The sequence below is a fragment of the Netta rufina genome (assembly GCF_964035555.1).
Source record: "Netta rufina genome assembly, chromosome: 14".
Lineage (NCBI taxonomy): Eukaryota > Metazoa > Chordata > Aves > Anseriformes > Anatidae > Netta > Netta rufina.
In genome coordinates, this window is record NC_140137.1 from 19,439,862 (window position 1) to 19,453,618 (window position 13,757).

Sequence of the window (13,757 nt, forward strand, 5' to 3'; positions counted from 1 at the left end):
TTGCCTTGCTATTTTTTTCCCCTCATGTGATCTTGCTTTTGGACTGCTATTTTGGGGCTGGACTCCAGCCCAGGTGAAAGACAAGGATTTAATCCAGCCCGCCTCCCCCGTGCGCCCGGAGCGCTGCCAGGGCCCTGTGCCTGTGCCTGGGTGGTGGGGCTGCCCCTGCTGCCGATGCTGGTTCCCTGTGTGCTCCCCAGCCCTTTCGTCTCTTGCTGCAAGGCCATTTCTGTCCCCAGAGTGCTTCTGTGCAGTCAGGGGGTGACAGCAAACAGGCTGTGGTGTGTATGTGGTGCTCGGCCGCCCCGTCCCGCAGGCACCCCCTGCCCCGTCCCCCCAGGGCTCGCACCGGGGTGCGGCACAGCGCCAGGGCTGGAGTCTCCCCAGCACCATCAGACCATTTTCCTCTCATTTTCCCCACAGAAGCAGCCTGCCAGGAAGCTGACAGGAGATAAATCAGTTAACAAATGCTGGCAGCTTGCAGCAGCCTTGACATAAGCTGGTGCTGGGCCCTGCAAACCGCTCGCCGTCCCCTCGGGTGAGCTGCGAGCATCCCACCTGTGCTTGGAGGAGGGTGCGCGGGGCTGGGGGCAGGCAGGGGCTGCGGGGCTCCCCTGTGTGCCGGGGATCCTGCAAGCAGTGGGGCTGGTCCCCAAGGGGGCTTCATGCACTGTAAAGCCAACGTGGAGCAGGACAGGAGGGGATGGACCCTTTGCAGCCCAGAGGGTGTGTGCACACAGGGGCACCCTTACCCGGACAAGCTCAGGGAAACCCGAATTTCCCTCGTCATGGGATGTCTCCGCAGCACAGCTCCAGATGAAGCCGTTTCTGCAGTCAGCACCGACCGCATGGCCCCAGGGACAGGCAGTGGATGAGGGACAGGGCCCACGGTGTGAACCTCCAGTCAGAGGTGGGACTCTGTAAAAAATTGGTTATCTCAGACACGTGCTAGATAAGTGAGAAGTTAAGGTCCAAAGATTAGAAAACCCACCCCTCTTCAGGCTATTTTGCAATCTGTAAATAGCACATTATTATTTTTTTTAATTTCATTTTTTATTTTTATTTTTTTAAATATACATAAGGAATACCTCCCTGGCACTGAGTAAACGTGCTGTTCCCTTTCGGGGAGGCAGGAAACCCTTCCTTATGAACACCGCGAGGGGAACAGCTGCTCTTTCGCGCTGCCTGCAGCCCGGGCTGGTGTTCGGGGGCCGGGGGCCGGGGAGCCCCGGAGGAACCCGGGGGGACTGCGGGGGGCTGCGGGGAGCCCCGGGGAGCCTCGGGGAGCTCCGGGGAGCAGCGAGGAGCCGCGGGGAGCCCCGGGGCCGGCAGAGGGCGCCGAGCGGCCGCGGGAGGCGGCGCGGGGCCGGGGGCGCGGGGCCGGGGGCGCGGGGCTGTGCCGGGGGCTGCGGGCAGGCGTCCTCCAGCCCCGGTTTCCCGGGAGGGAGCGCTGCCCGCTGAGGAATGGCTCCCGGCCTTTGTTCCGTGACGGATGACCTTAAATATTAACCAAACGCTGTGTGCTCGCGCCCAGCCCTAGCTCAGAGCCGGGATGAATCCCGCAGGACTCCCCTGGACGCACTCACCAAATGAGGGCTCTGCTCTGTAATTGCGTTTCGGGGGCAGCAGACGTCTTCTGATTCATTTAATATGTGCCGTGTTGCATTTGGTGCAAGTCAGATACATAACAGAAGCCCTATTACCCTGAAAGTACTGCTGTTATCAAGTACTGACTTAATTACAGCTTTATCTAAAAATAGATCAGGTTAGCCTGACAGAACCCATTTTTCCCCATCCCCTGCTGCTGGGTGTTGTTTCCTCCCTTCGGTTCCTGGCTCACCAAGCCCAGCATCAGCTCCTGCCTCTTTTTCCTGAGACCAACACCAGGCTGCCAGGCCATCGTTGCCCACTGACTTAATGGCTTTTTCTCATTCCCTGGAGTTTTCCCAATCTCCCCAAACTGACCTCCATGTTCGGGTTACCCAGGTCTGGCTGCCTGGGACACCTCTGGCTCGGGGAGCTGCTGCCACCCAGGTGACCCCCGGGCAGGGACGCGGTGCGTTGCACAGGGGTTCTTACTTCTGTAGCTTTCCATGGCTGCCTTTGTTCAAAAACCCACCCAAGGTAAGGCCTGTAGCTGCTTTCTACCCATGATCATCACTTTTCTCTGATTGTTATGCGTTTTCCAACGTTTTTATAGCCGGAAGATGAGCCAAGGCAACTTTCTTCCCACTTGGGAATCTGCTTTTTGTGCCTTAACGGTGTCAGTGAGTGGCAGTGGTGGCTGGTGGAACCACAGACGAGTCCCACTTCCACATGGCACTGTCAGAGCTTGGGGCCATCCATGGGCAGTGCCATGGGCTGACGCTGGCCCCGTTCGCTGCCCTGTTGAGGCTCCCTGGGGCATTCCGGGGGAGCAGCAGCTCTCAGGGCGCTGGCAGAGCCCAGAGCCTGGACCAGCCGCCTGCTCCTGGCGCGCCGTTTGTTCCCCCAGCCTGGCAGCGTCTGCCATCCGCCAGAAGAGGGCTGCTGCAGGCTCCTCCTGCCTTTGGAGAGGGCTCGCTGCGTCCCAGAAATGTATGGGGTGGAAGGAGGCCGGGCGGAGGAGCCTGGCTCTCCAGACGTGTGTTGGGAGATGTGTCCAAATTTCTCCTCTTGCCCTGTTGCCTAGGAAAGCTCTTCCCTCCTCAACGGGTGTGCAGGAGCAGAGGGAGGTCAGCCCAGGCACCGCAGCGCCCAGCTCACTGCGGACAGCTGCCCCGGTCGTTGTGGTGTGGGGTTTTCCGATCTGAACCCCAGGAGAAAAAAAATAATGGGGCTTCAGTGCCGGCTCCAGGGGATACCTCACTGCCCAAAATCTCCAAGAATTTCTTATGTTCTCTTTGTCAGCTCAGCCATTTGAGCAAATAGTGTCAGCCAGGGCTGGCCACACAAAGCAAGGTCGGTTATGGGCCGTTCTCCTGGAACAGAGGCACTTGGAGCCGGCACAAAGAAATCTCTGTCTGTCCTCTTCGCTGGCATCCTGGCAATTAACCCAGAGAATCGCAGCTTGCCCTTGTCTTGGGCACTAAGTGCCCTCCTGCAAACCTGCCCCGGTCTCTGCCGCATGGCCTGGAGGCTGCCTGCCCCCATCTCGGCTCCCTGCGGGGTCTCTCTGTGCTGCCCAAGTGCCGGGCACGGGGCCCTGGTGGGTGTGGGGGCTCAGGGTGCCAGGGGATCCCGGCTGTGCGGGAAAGTCACGCTGCCGGCACCGCACCGGGAAATACAACGTGAAGGAGGAACTCTGCAGCTTCCAGAAGAAGTGGTTACCAAAATACCCAAATGTTTCATTTTTCTGCACTATTTGTAAGCAATGATGTCCAGAGAACATCAAACTTTGCAGTCACCTCAGATCAGACGTGAGTAATGTGATGTAAAGCATCCACAGTGTTTTCCAGCGTGTCCAGTTTTCCCCCTGCAACCTCCCAAACAAAACCCATGAGCAGGTGCTGCAGCCCCACAGGGTCCTGGCCCAGCCCAGCACATGGGGGGCCTGTGTGGGCTCACTGCAGGCTGTGTGGGCTCAGGCAGCAGGGCTGACCCGAACACCGACCACACCAAACACCCCACAAACTGCCCCTCCTGCGCATCGAGGCTTCGCGGTGCCGGCGTGCCCTCTCCCCGAGGTGCTAAGGCAGCCGGTATCTCCGTCTGCAGATGAAGACGTGGCTGACCCGGGGGACTTTTCCTGTCCCCGCAGAACAATGCCTTGCAGAGGCTGCTCTGGCGCTGCAGAGGAAGCGGGGTGTGCGCCAAGGCGCTGCGGTGCCCTCGGAAACCCAGCCCTGCCCTGCCACCGTCCTGTAATTAACTGCGCGCCCCAGAGCTAAACAGGCGAGGTGGGAAAGGGTCGGTGGTCCAGATAATCTGCTGGCAAAGGCTGTGATGGCTCATGCCGGTATCTCCTGGTCATGTTATTTAAAAATAAAATCATTGCATGTCCAGACTGGGCCAGTGGACTCGCATGAGGAAGTGCTCTTGGGTAATTAAGAAATGCTCTTTATCCAATTTGGCGCTGTACTTCCTACAGATCAAATTATCGAAAGATGAATTCAATTTCAAAATCATTTAACAAAATCTTTGGTTTTGCTCTTTTTAATGATTTATATGTTTTTTTTTTTTTTTTTTTTTTTCTTGTATAAAGTCACTGAAAACTCTCAGTATGGCCAATAAAGCCATAATGAGCAAGAAAATTAATTAGACAAAAACAAAGGCAAGGGGAAAGAATGTAAGTCATACTTGGGCAATATTGCAGAAAATACAGCTCACTGAAGTCCAGCCCACTAAGAAACAAATATTTAACTGCACAGTAAATAACATATTTTTATTCTAAGAGGGGCCCATTCCAAACCCAGGCCAAGGGAACACAAACAGGCAGGCAGCCCTGCTCGCGCAGACCCCGCGCTCCCCTGCGTCCTGCCGCTGGGAGTGGAAAGCGATGAAACCAAAAATGGAGAGGAACGAAACGCGGGTCTGGCCCGTGCGCCAGCCCTATTAATTAAGAATTGTTGTTGGTTTCAGAGTTGCAGCTTGGTGGGGAAGGGCTGCGCCGCCCGGCCGGCAGCAGGCAGGGAGTGGGAGGAGGGCGCCGCGGGTGCGCCTGTAGCCAGGTAGCGCGTGGAGAGCTCTCCGGCTGCTCCGTGGCTTTCGTAGTGAATGCAATTGCTCCCAATCACGGGTATCTTATCTGCAGGCTCCAAGGGCACGTCCTCTGCAAACACTGCCGTGAAAACAAACACCGGGCAGTGGTGGGGTTTCCGACTACAAGGCCAGCACGAGGAGGTGGATCTGCTTACTGCGCCCGTTCCCTGGTGGCTGAATGTGCTGAGATGCACTGAGCGGCGCGAGGACGCTCCAGCACGGTGACCTTGAACAGACAAAATACAGGCCTGTGAAAATAATTGAGGTGAGGACAAAATATAGGCCTGTGAAAATAACTGAGGAGAGTTTTGTCCTCCTGCTCCCACAGCTGAATGCCTCAGGCAGCTTCATTTCACCTTGTTCCTCAAGAAGCACAAGGAAGCTCTGCAGGGACTGGGGGGACGGGCAGGCTTTCTGCCTGGGTGACACGTTCACGTGCTGACATGGCAGAAGGTGGCAACACGGGGCACGCAGGGAGCCCGGCCCTCACTGCCATGCCTGCACACCTGGACTGCACACCTGGACACCTCCACACCTGTACCTGCACACCTGGACACCTCCACGCCGGTACCTGCACACCTGGACTCCTGCTCGCCTGCACAGGGGCACCGCCAGTTCTGACTTGGCTCCATGCAGAGCTCCGAGGTGTACAGCACCACACAGGGCCGGGTATTAGCATTTTAATGACTTGTACCCTTTCCCTAGACCGGTTTGGTACAGCCTGGCACTCGCTATTACTGCACCCCAGCCCGTCAGGTGCAGCCGTGCATGGAGCTGCCTCGGGCTGCAGGTGGATTGCGTGCTCAGCCCAGCTCCCTGCAGAGGTGGGGGGGCCTTGGCTTCCTCAGGTGGCGTGGGAGCAAGAGGAAAAGTTGAATGCCTCAAATCCTCTCGGCACAGAAGAAGTCACTTCCCTTGAGCAGGACAAGACATCTTTTATTTCAAAGGCTTGGTGCCTTTTGGCATGGCTGCTTGTCTGCTGGAGGAGCACGGGGCTGGCACGCTGCCCCGCAGGGCAGCTCCTCCTTCTTAAACTCATTAACTTTAGAAAACAAAATGCAAACCTGTTTCCTGGTTCTTCCTCTCTGTTCTGGTACCCTACCCCACCTGCAGTTTCACTTTTCCTCTTTTGATTCCTCTCGGTCCCCAGGGCTGTGCCATCACCTCGACGCCCCCTCCACTGCCCCGGGCACCACAGGTCCTGACCACGAGCCCAGAACCCGGCTTCTGCTCGGCTGACGTTCCCCAGGGCTGTACCAAGGGGCAACAGAATTTCAAGCCCTGAATTAGCAGGGAAGGGTCGGCAAGTGCTACCCCCAGACCTGCAGAGTGACCGACCAGCGATGTGGGTGCCGCAGGGCGTGCAGGCTGCTGGCCAGGCAGCAGCGGCCCCAGCACCCAGCCCCAGGAGCAAACGCTTTGTCTGGATTTCCGGGCAAAGCCAGTATGTTGAGTGGGGATTTCCACAGGATTTTGGAGATTTGCTAACTGCTTTTGAAGATATTTTTATCCAGGAAAGGCAGTGCCCTTGCTGTAATTATGAGAACTAACATGATTTCCACTAAGGCTAATAGTGACAAGTGGGTGGAGAACTGGTACCAGGGCAAAAGTGGGTGTAAAGGCACTGTGTGCCGAGGGAAAGTCTTAGTCCCATTTCCAGGAGCAGAGACAGAGAAATAGGCAACACCGATGTCTGAGACAACCGAGCAGAGCAGGGAGGAAATTAATATTTACATTCAGAGAGCCAGCACTCACATCCATCTTACAGGTCGCACCAGGGCTAATGCGCAGCAGACATCTCTGGAAACACTCCAGAAAGGAAACTGGAGTTTGGTTTGGGAACCCCTGGTTCTAATTCCTGGAAACATGGCTTCAGATCAATTTCACAGTGGTTTGTAACTTTTTTCCAGTGGTTGTACAAATTTGGGGAAAACATTCCTCTCCTTGGAGCTGCCTTATGATAACACAGCTCCGCTTCAGCGGCCGGGGGCTCAGAGGGGCTTCGAAAGCACCTCGGGAGGCGCCTGCAAGGCATCTCCCACCCACCCTGTGCCCCTGGGCAGCAGCGGGGTTAGCGCTGGCTGCTCGCTGTGTGCCTGTGCTTTTATTGCAGCCTGGCCTTGTACGTGCAAAGAGAGCGGGCGCATGGCTTCCCTTGGACTGGGGCTCGAGCTGCACCGCACCCAGCTCGCAGCCAGCTCCTTTATGGCTGGGTCTGCTCGCTGCTCCGTGCGAGACACATGAAGGTAGAGCCGGCACCGTGGCTGAGACAGGCAGCACGCTGAGCCACAAGGCATGGGAAGGACTCGGTGCCTTGCCAGCTTGCCCAGCTGGAGGGGGCTTGGAGCTTGCAGGTGCTCCCCAGGGGGGTCCCACCCTGCTGGGTGCCGCTTCTGGAGCCAGCTGGGCGAGGGAGCAGCTGCAGCTGATGGCTGTGGGGAGCGGGGTTAAAGTGCTGCTGCTCAGCCTGGAGCAGCCCCTGGTGGCTTTGCAGCACCCTGGGCGTGCTGAGCACCCTGCCTGCAGCAGCAGGACATGCAGGGACCTCTCTGCTCGCTGTGCTGGGGCCTGTCTGCAGCTCCTGCGCAGCCTGAGGTAGGTGGTGGTGCGCCCTGGGATGGGGCAAGGAGGTGTTTGGTGCAGGTGGTGCCGAAAGCCTTTCTGCCCAGGTTTGGTGTAGGGCTTGTGGCTTTGCTGCAAGAGTTGATCTGGGTAAATCCTGTTTGCATGTACCCTGGGGAAAGCTTGCTGCTCTTTGGGCAGGGAGGCTCTGGTGGCTGGCTCTGTGCTGCTGCATGGTGTGGCTGCAAAGCCCTCCTGCGGAGCTGAGCCCTTGTGGCCCAGAAGGGAGCTGTGGGCATCTGCTGCTCACAGAAATCACCCCCTGCTTCTCCCAAATTGCCAGCACCATCCTTGTGTGCAGCCTCAGAGCTACCAGGTGGTTCTCGGGTGGATTTGTGGTGGGTCAGCGATGGAAGGACATCAGCTTCAGCCCTCAGCAGGCACCACATGTGGGACAGGTAGGTGTCATTGCGGGGTGCTTGTCACTGCTGTCCCACCCCTGAGGCACACATCAGCCTCCTGGCAGCTCCGTGGTGCTGCACCCGCTGCCTCTGCCCACTGCAGCAGCATCAGGGATCGTTTCCCCACGGAGCATTTCCAGCCCAAGGCCCGCATGGATGCAGGCTAACGCTTTGTTTGGGAGGAAGTGAGTGGCAGCTGCTTGGCTGGTCCTTCGATGAGATTTCTTATTTCCTGAAAAAACGAGAGTAAGAATAGACAGACTGTTTGGCCTTTCCTGACAATGAAACTTTGTCATATCTAAAATTAACCCTGTTATTTAAATGCTTCTTCCATGAACATCTTTGAAGATTTCATAGCCCTCAGTCGGCTTATTGCTTTGCCATTCCAGCTTCCTGTGCTGCAGCAATTTGCAGGGGCATGACTAATTGCACTTTTCCATTTAATTGAGAACTTGTTTCTGATTTGGCCTTTGTTTTGCTGTAGCTTGGGCAGCCTGGTTGATGCCTCGTTGCTGCCCCGAGTGCACCTGACAGTCCTTTATGTTCCTGTAGCAGAAGCTGCTGGGGAATTCGGGGAATGTTTACAGCTGACGCTGTTTTCTTTTGTTGGGATTCCTCGATGTGACTGACGTGCAGATGAATCTCACTTCAAGCAGGACTGTTCTAACCCTGCTTCTTAGCACTAGAAACCGCTCTACAAGGTGGCTGTCTTGGTTACAGGTTAGTGAGTTGAGCAGCAACTGTGAAAGGAGCCTCTTAATGACATGAACTCATGCAGATACCTGGGCTTGAAAGTCAACATTTTTAAAGGAAAAAAAAATACAAAAAGCAACCCAAAATGCTGCAGGTGTATATGTAGCAGCAGCACCTGTAGGAAATGGACGAGCCTGTCCTGCACCAGGATGGGAGATCTCCGCTCCCCAGGGCCTGCGGCCTACAGCAAGCCGCTGCCATTCCTGCGTGGGGCTGTCCTGGTTACAGCTGGGGACAGGGACACTTAGTGCTCTGGCTAAGACACTGGAAAGCCCTGATGGGTTTCCTTCATCTTTAACAAGGAGTTGAGGGAAATGGGCCCTGAGGGGCTGGGAGCACCGCAAGGCCTTCCAGTACTGGGTGCTGTGGCTATCAGGCTGGGAGTGGGGCTGTGCTCGATCCGACATCTGCCAGGAAGATGAGCGGGGTGCTGGCTTGTGTTATCACCACAGCTCCCTCAGATGTGGTGGTGTGGGATGGGTTTTGGGTGCGTGAGATTCCTGCTCTTTTCTCAGCGCTCCCAGGTGCCTCGGAATGCAGCAGAGAGGGGCTTGGCCCTTCAAATAAACCACCTTCCAACAACAAATGCCGGATCTGTGGTGCGCATGAGAGCCAGAAAGACTTGGTAGCATGAGTAGCTAATGACCAGTTTTTCAAAAAACAGATAATAAAAAAGATTTATTTGATGTACTGGAGGCTAACAAGGGCAAGCAGCGAGCCTAAAGTTTTATAGATGGGACTGGGGTGCCCGGCCCTGCTGGATTTTTGCCTCCAGGAGATCTGACCACAATGCTGAGGCCCCTTTATGCTCCTGGCCCCTGGAAACGTGCCCAAAGGCCGGGAGGAGAGACTGCAGGGAGAGGTGGGCTGGAAAAAGGACAAGAGGAATTGAGGAGAAAGTCTCTCAGTGGTGGACAGATGCAGGTGCAACTGCTGGGGGTGCGCCTGGGGAAGGCAAGGTGCGGTTCCCCTGTGAGCCGTGCAGAAATCCTGCTGGCTGCATGTAAAACAGACACGTGCTCGGTGAAGGGAGCGTGGTTACCGTGCTGCAGGGGCTCTGGCCGGCTGCTGCAGCCACATGCAGAGCTCTGCCAGGTAAATGCACACCCACTGGGACAACATCGCCTCCTCGGAGCAGGGGTAGCCCTTGGGGCCTGCCCCATGGCTGTGCTCAGGGCTCTGCCAGGCTCCAGAGCCCGACCTGGCAGGCTGGCAGTACAACAGGTCAGTACGTGCCCTTTGGTTTACAACGGGGAATTTGTGCAATTCCTTGTGATGGTTCAATGTATTATATGGGGGGGAAAAAAAAAGTTCCAGATACAATGCTTCATCTGTGCTTGGTTCAATAAAAAAAATCCTTGAGAGCAAGAAAGATGCGTGTAATAAAATCGTGCAATAAATAGACCTTGAACATTGCTGCCTGGGGGCAGTTCCAAGCAGCCTCTCGTGCAGCTCCTGGGCTCTGACAGCCAAAGTGCCTGCTGTCATCTCCGAGGGCTTAAAGAAAGGTTTTGGTGTGCCCAAGCCTGGGTGCTGGGAGTCCCATCAGTGGTGGTTTCCCACCTTCCCCAGCCCCCCATGACACCGGTTTGTGCTTCCATGGGATGCTGCCATGGGGAACGGGCAGAAGGAGGGTGGCAGGGGGATGCAGTCAGGGAGCTGATCCGCCTGGAAGCTCCTGTTGTGGTAGAAATGGGAACCTGCCCGACTGAGCTGCCTGACCTGCCTGCCTGCCCCAGCCCGTGTGGGTGCAGGGATGCACAGCAGTGAGGCTGATGCTGTCACAGTCTCCTTTCCTCCTGCTTGGCCTTGTCGGGGCTGTTATTTGATCCCAGAGTGAGCCAAGCTAGGTAGAAAACCTTTTTATTCTTTTTTATTTTTTTGTTTTTAACGCTGGATTAGCTTTCTGCTGACAGCGCTCCCCAGGCGAGTTAGCTCTGGGATGAGTGAGCAGGAGAACGTGCCAGCGGGCGGCCAGAGCACGGTGGCTCTGCTCAGGTTTGCAGGGACAGAGAAGGTGGCTGGGGGCTGCCCAGTCCTACACCGGGGGCTGCAGCGCTGCTGGGCCCCTGTGCAGCACCCATCTGAGCAGCCCACCTGAGTGTAGGACAACCAGGTTGCTTAAAAAAATAACAAAACACAAACAGAAGCAGGCAACTACAGCGAGGGATGCAAGCCCTGAGCCACAGGGAGGAGGACATGGAAGTTTGTTGTTTTTTTGCTCTTTGGTGGTGTTCTCTTACAGCTTGGATGCAGTCGTAGCAGGATTTGGCTGGGTTACCACTGTCACTGCTCCCCCCCCGCTGCACAGTGGCTCAGGCACAATGCTGGGAGCCCGCCGGGTGCTGTGTAAGCAGGAAAAGGGGAGACGCGGCGCTGGTCTGGTGCACTGATCGCTGCCTCTGCTGCAGCGTGAGGGATTTCGTGCGTGTGAGCAGCCGGAGCCCGCAGCTCCTGCAGGGGGGGTGGGAGAAATCCAGGTACTGCAATCCCCTAGGGCAGCGCCCTACAAACCCAGTTACTGTCCTCAAGTGTTAGTGACGGGTGCTGGAACGAGCTCGTTCCATGAAAAATAGAAAAAGACAATTAAATAATGATAAAAAAGCCAATTATGGGTGGTGTGGGAGGGCGCTTGCAGAAGGAGCAGCCCAAGGCGTGTGCAGCTGGGGTCAGGGAGGGTGCTCCCAGGGCTCGCACCCCGCGCTTCCCCGGGGCTGCATTAGCTAATTACCGAGGCACAGCCCCCCGCTAATTACAACCCCCCCCCCTCTAATTACCGCCCCGCCTCGCGCCCACCCTCGTGCTGGCGCGCCGGGGGGCGGAGCCCGCGCTCGGTGGGTGGAGCCTCAGCGCCCCGCCCCGCCCCTCATTGGCTCGGCGGGCGCAGGAGGCGTGGCCCCGCCGCGCGGCCGCCGATTGGCTCCGGGCGCGGCGCGGGGGGCGGGGCCGGGCGGGGGCGCGGCGCGGCGCGGGCCGGCGGCGGCGGCGGGGGGGAGGCGGCGCCGGGAGCCGCGAGCCCCGACCCTGCCCGGGCGGCGGCCACCGAGCGGCTCCGGGACCCCTCCGGGACCCCTCCGGCACCGCCACCGCCACCCCCGGCCTCAGCCCGGCCCCGCCCGGCCCCGGAGGGAGCAGGCGTGCGGGGAAGCCCCGTTGCAGCCGCTGTTAGATTTTGGGGGTAATTCGGGCGGTTTTGGTCATTATTATCAGTATTTTTTTGTTGGAATCGATCCATCCCCGCCGGCTCGCGCTGCGGCGCCATGGGGCTGCCGGCGCTGGAGTTCAGCGAGTGCTGCCTGGACAGCCCGCAGTTCCGGGAGCGGCTCCGCTCGCACGAGGCCGAGCTGGAGAAGACCAACAAGTTCATCAAGGAGCTCATCAAGGACGCCAAGTCGCTCGTCGCCGCCCTCAAGAGTGAGTGCGGGCCGGGGGCGGGCCCCCCAAATCCCCCCAAACCCCCCCAAACCTCCCCAAACCCCCCCAGACCCCCACACACCCCCCGGCGCTGGGAGCTCGGCGGGGAGGGCCCGGGGGGTGCTCCCCGGGGGACCCCGCGCTGCGCCCCCGCTGCGTTTGGGGCGAGCTCGGGGTGTGCGGGGCTGGGGGCTGGGGCTGGCTGTGGGGTCTGCTCCGTTTTCCAAGGAGCATTGCAGAGCAGCACGCTGCCCGGCCCTTGTCCCGGGGGCTGCCGCCCTGCCCTGCCCTGCTGGGGGCTTGGTGGGGTCCCCCCAGCAGCTGCAGGTGCCCCCAGCGCTGCCGCCCCCGCTCCCGGTTCCCCCGCGCTCGCTGCCTGCAGCAGGGAGCGGGCGCCGTGCGGGGCCGTGCTGCAGCCCTGCGGGTGCGGTGCTGGGCTCTGTCGGTGATCTTCCAGTTATTTCCCAACCCGAGCGGTTCCGTGAACGCATCTCCGCCTTCAATCCGTCCTGGCGTTAAATGCCAGCCCCTGTGAGGGGCTGCCAGGCTGTCAAGGAGCCGGTGACGGGACCCGTGCTGCCCTGCACGGCAGCACCAGCCCCAAACCTGGCTCTGGTTTTGGAGCACCTCATCCAGCCGTGCTGCCACGGGCCGGCAGCGCTGCCCACGGTTTTGTGCTGGAGCCCTGGGCAGGCTCTTGCCCTGTGGGTTACCCGTGCGGCCACCAGCCACGTGCTGCACCAGCCTCGGTCACCGCTTCCTCCCGCAGAGGCACGGAGGTGTGAAGCCGAGCGGGGCTGTGGGGCTGTCACTGCTGGGGGTGAGGGCTGGCAGCCCCCCCGGCTCAGCATCTCTCTCCCTGCAGGGCTCTCGTGGTGCTGCAGCTCGCCGGGAGCTCCAGCCGGTGCTGGTGGCAGATGGGTGCTGCTCCTCCCGAGCCCTCGGTTGGTGCCTGCAAGCAGCTCGTGCTCCTCAGCCTGGCTGTGGGCAGCATCCTGGGCTCCTTCTGTGGGTGTCAGCACCGAGGGCGTGCAGGGCTCGGGGTCTCCAAAGCCCTGAAACCACCGTGCTCCCCTCCTGGGGTGAGGGGCTCGGCTGGTGGCTGGGCTCCCAGCACAGGGCGTCAGCCTGAAACCGAAACTTCTTGAGGTCTTGGCAGTGTCCTCTTGCATTTTCCTTCCTCTTGTGCTTTCGTGAGCGTTTCACATCCTCTTTGTCTCGAGACAGGCGCTGGGCGCGAGGGAAGCGTGACTGCGGCGGGGAGGGGCGGCGGGGCAGGGTCGGTGCCGTGGGTGCGTGGTGAGGAGGGGGCTCCGTCCCCAGCGCCCGGCACGGCCCCACCGGCACCGTGCTGCGTGGCGGGGGGTCCCCGCGTGGATTTCGTGGAGAGCTGCTGTGCAGTCACCCTGGTTCCGCCCGGCTGTGGAGGTGCAGGACGGGGTGACACCGCCTCGTAGCGTCTCCAAACTTCATTTAAAAAAAGGGGTCCGGGAGGTTGGGGACAAACCTCGTGTGGCGGTGGGCTGGTCCTGGTGAATATCCTGTGATGTCTGGGGCACCTCCGGAGCGTGAGCGGCTGTGGGGATGTCGCGCTGCGTTCCCCAGCCAGCGGCTGTCCCCGCTCCCATTGTCTGCCTTTCCTGCTCGCTGGCAGCGACAGCGACCTGGTTTCCAGCGGAACGCGTCCCTCTTTCTCCCCTGTATGCCACACATAAATTATTCACAAAGTTTCGCAAACGCAGAGACCTGAAGTGAGGCACAGATAACGGCCTGGCAGCCTGCAGGCCAGGGGACATGGTCTCTGGCACAGGAGTTGTGGTGACCAACACTATCGGGGATGTTTTTCACCCCTTCGTGCCCCTACAGGTGTGCAGGGGCCGTGCCCAT

General features: G+C 59.0%; 1 protein-coding gene across 4 annotated transcripts in view; it reads left to right on the forward strand.

The window, feature by feature from the left end:
* Positions 1 to 11,451: 11,451 nt before the first annotated feature.
* ARHGAP26 (Rho GTPase activating protein 26) overlaps positions 11,452 to 13,757 on the forward strand; it is a 120,735-nt gene continuing 118,429 nt past the window's right edge. For all 4 annotated transcript variants that reach the window (XM_084295145.1, XM_084295147.1, XM_084295146.1 and 1 more), the window contains exon 1: positions 11,452 to 11,870. In XM_084295145.1, coding sequence (XP_084151271.1) covers positions 11,717 to 11,870 — 154 coding nt within the window. In that variant the 5' untranslated portion in view covers positions 11,452 to 11,716. The remainder of the gene's footprint in view (positions 11,871 to 13,757) is intronic.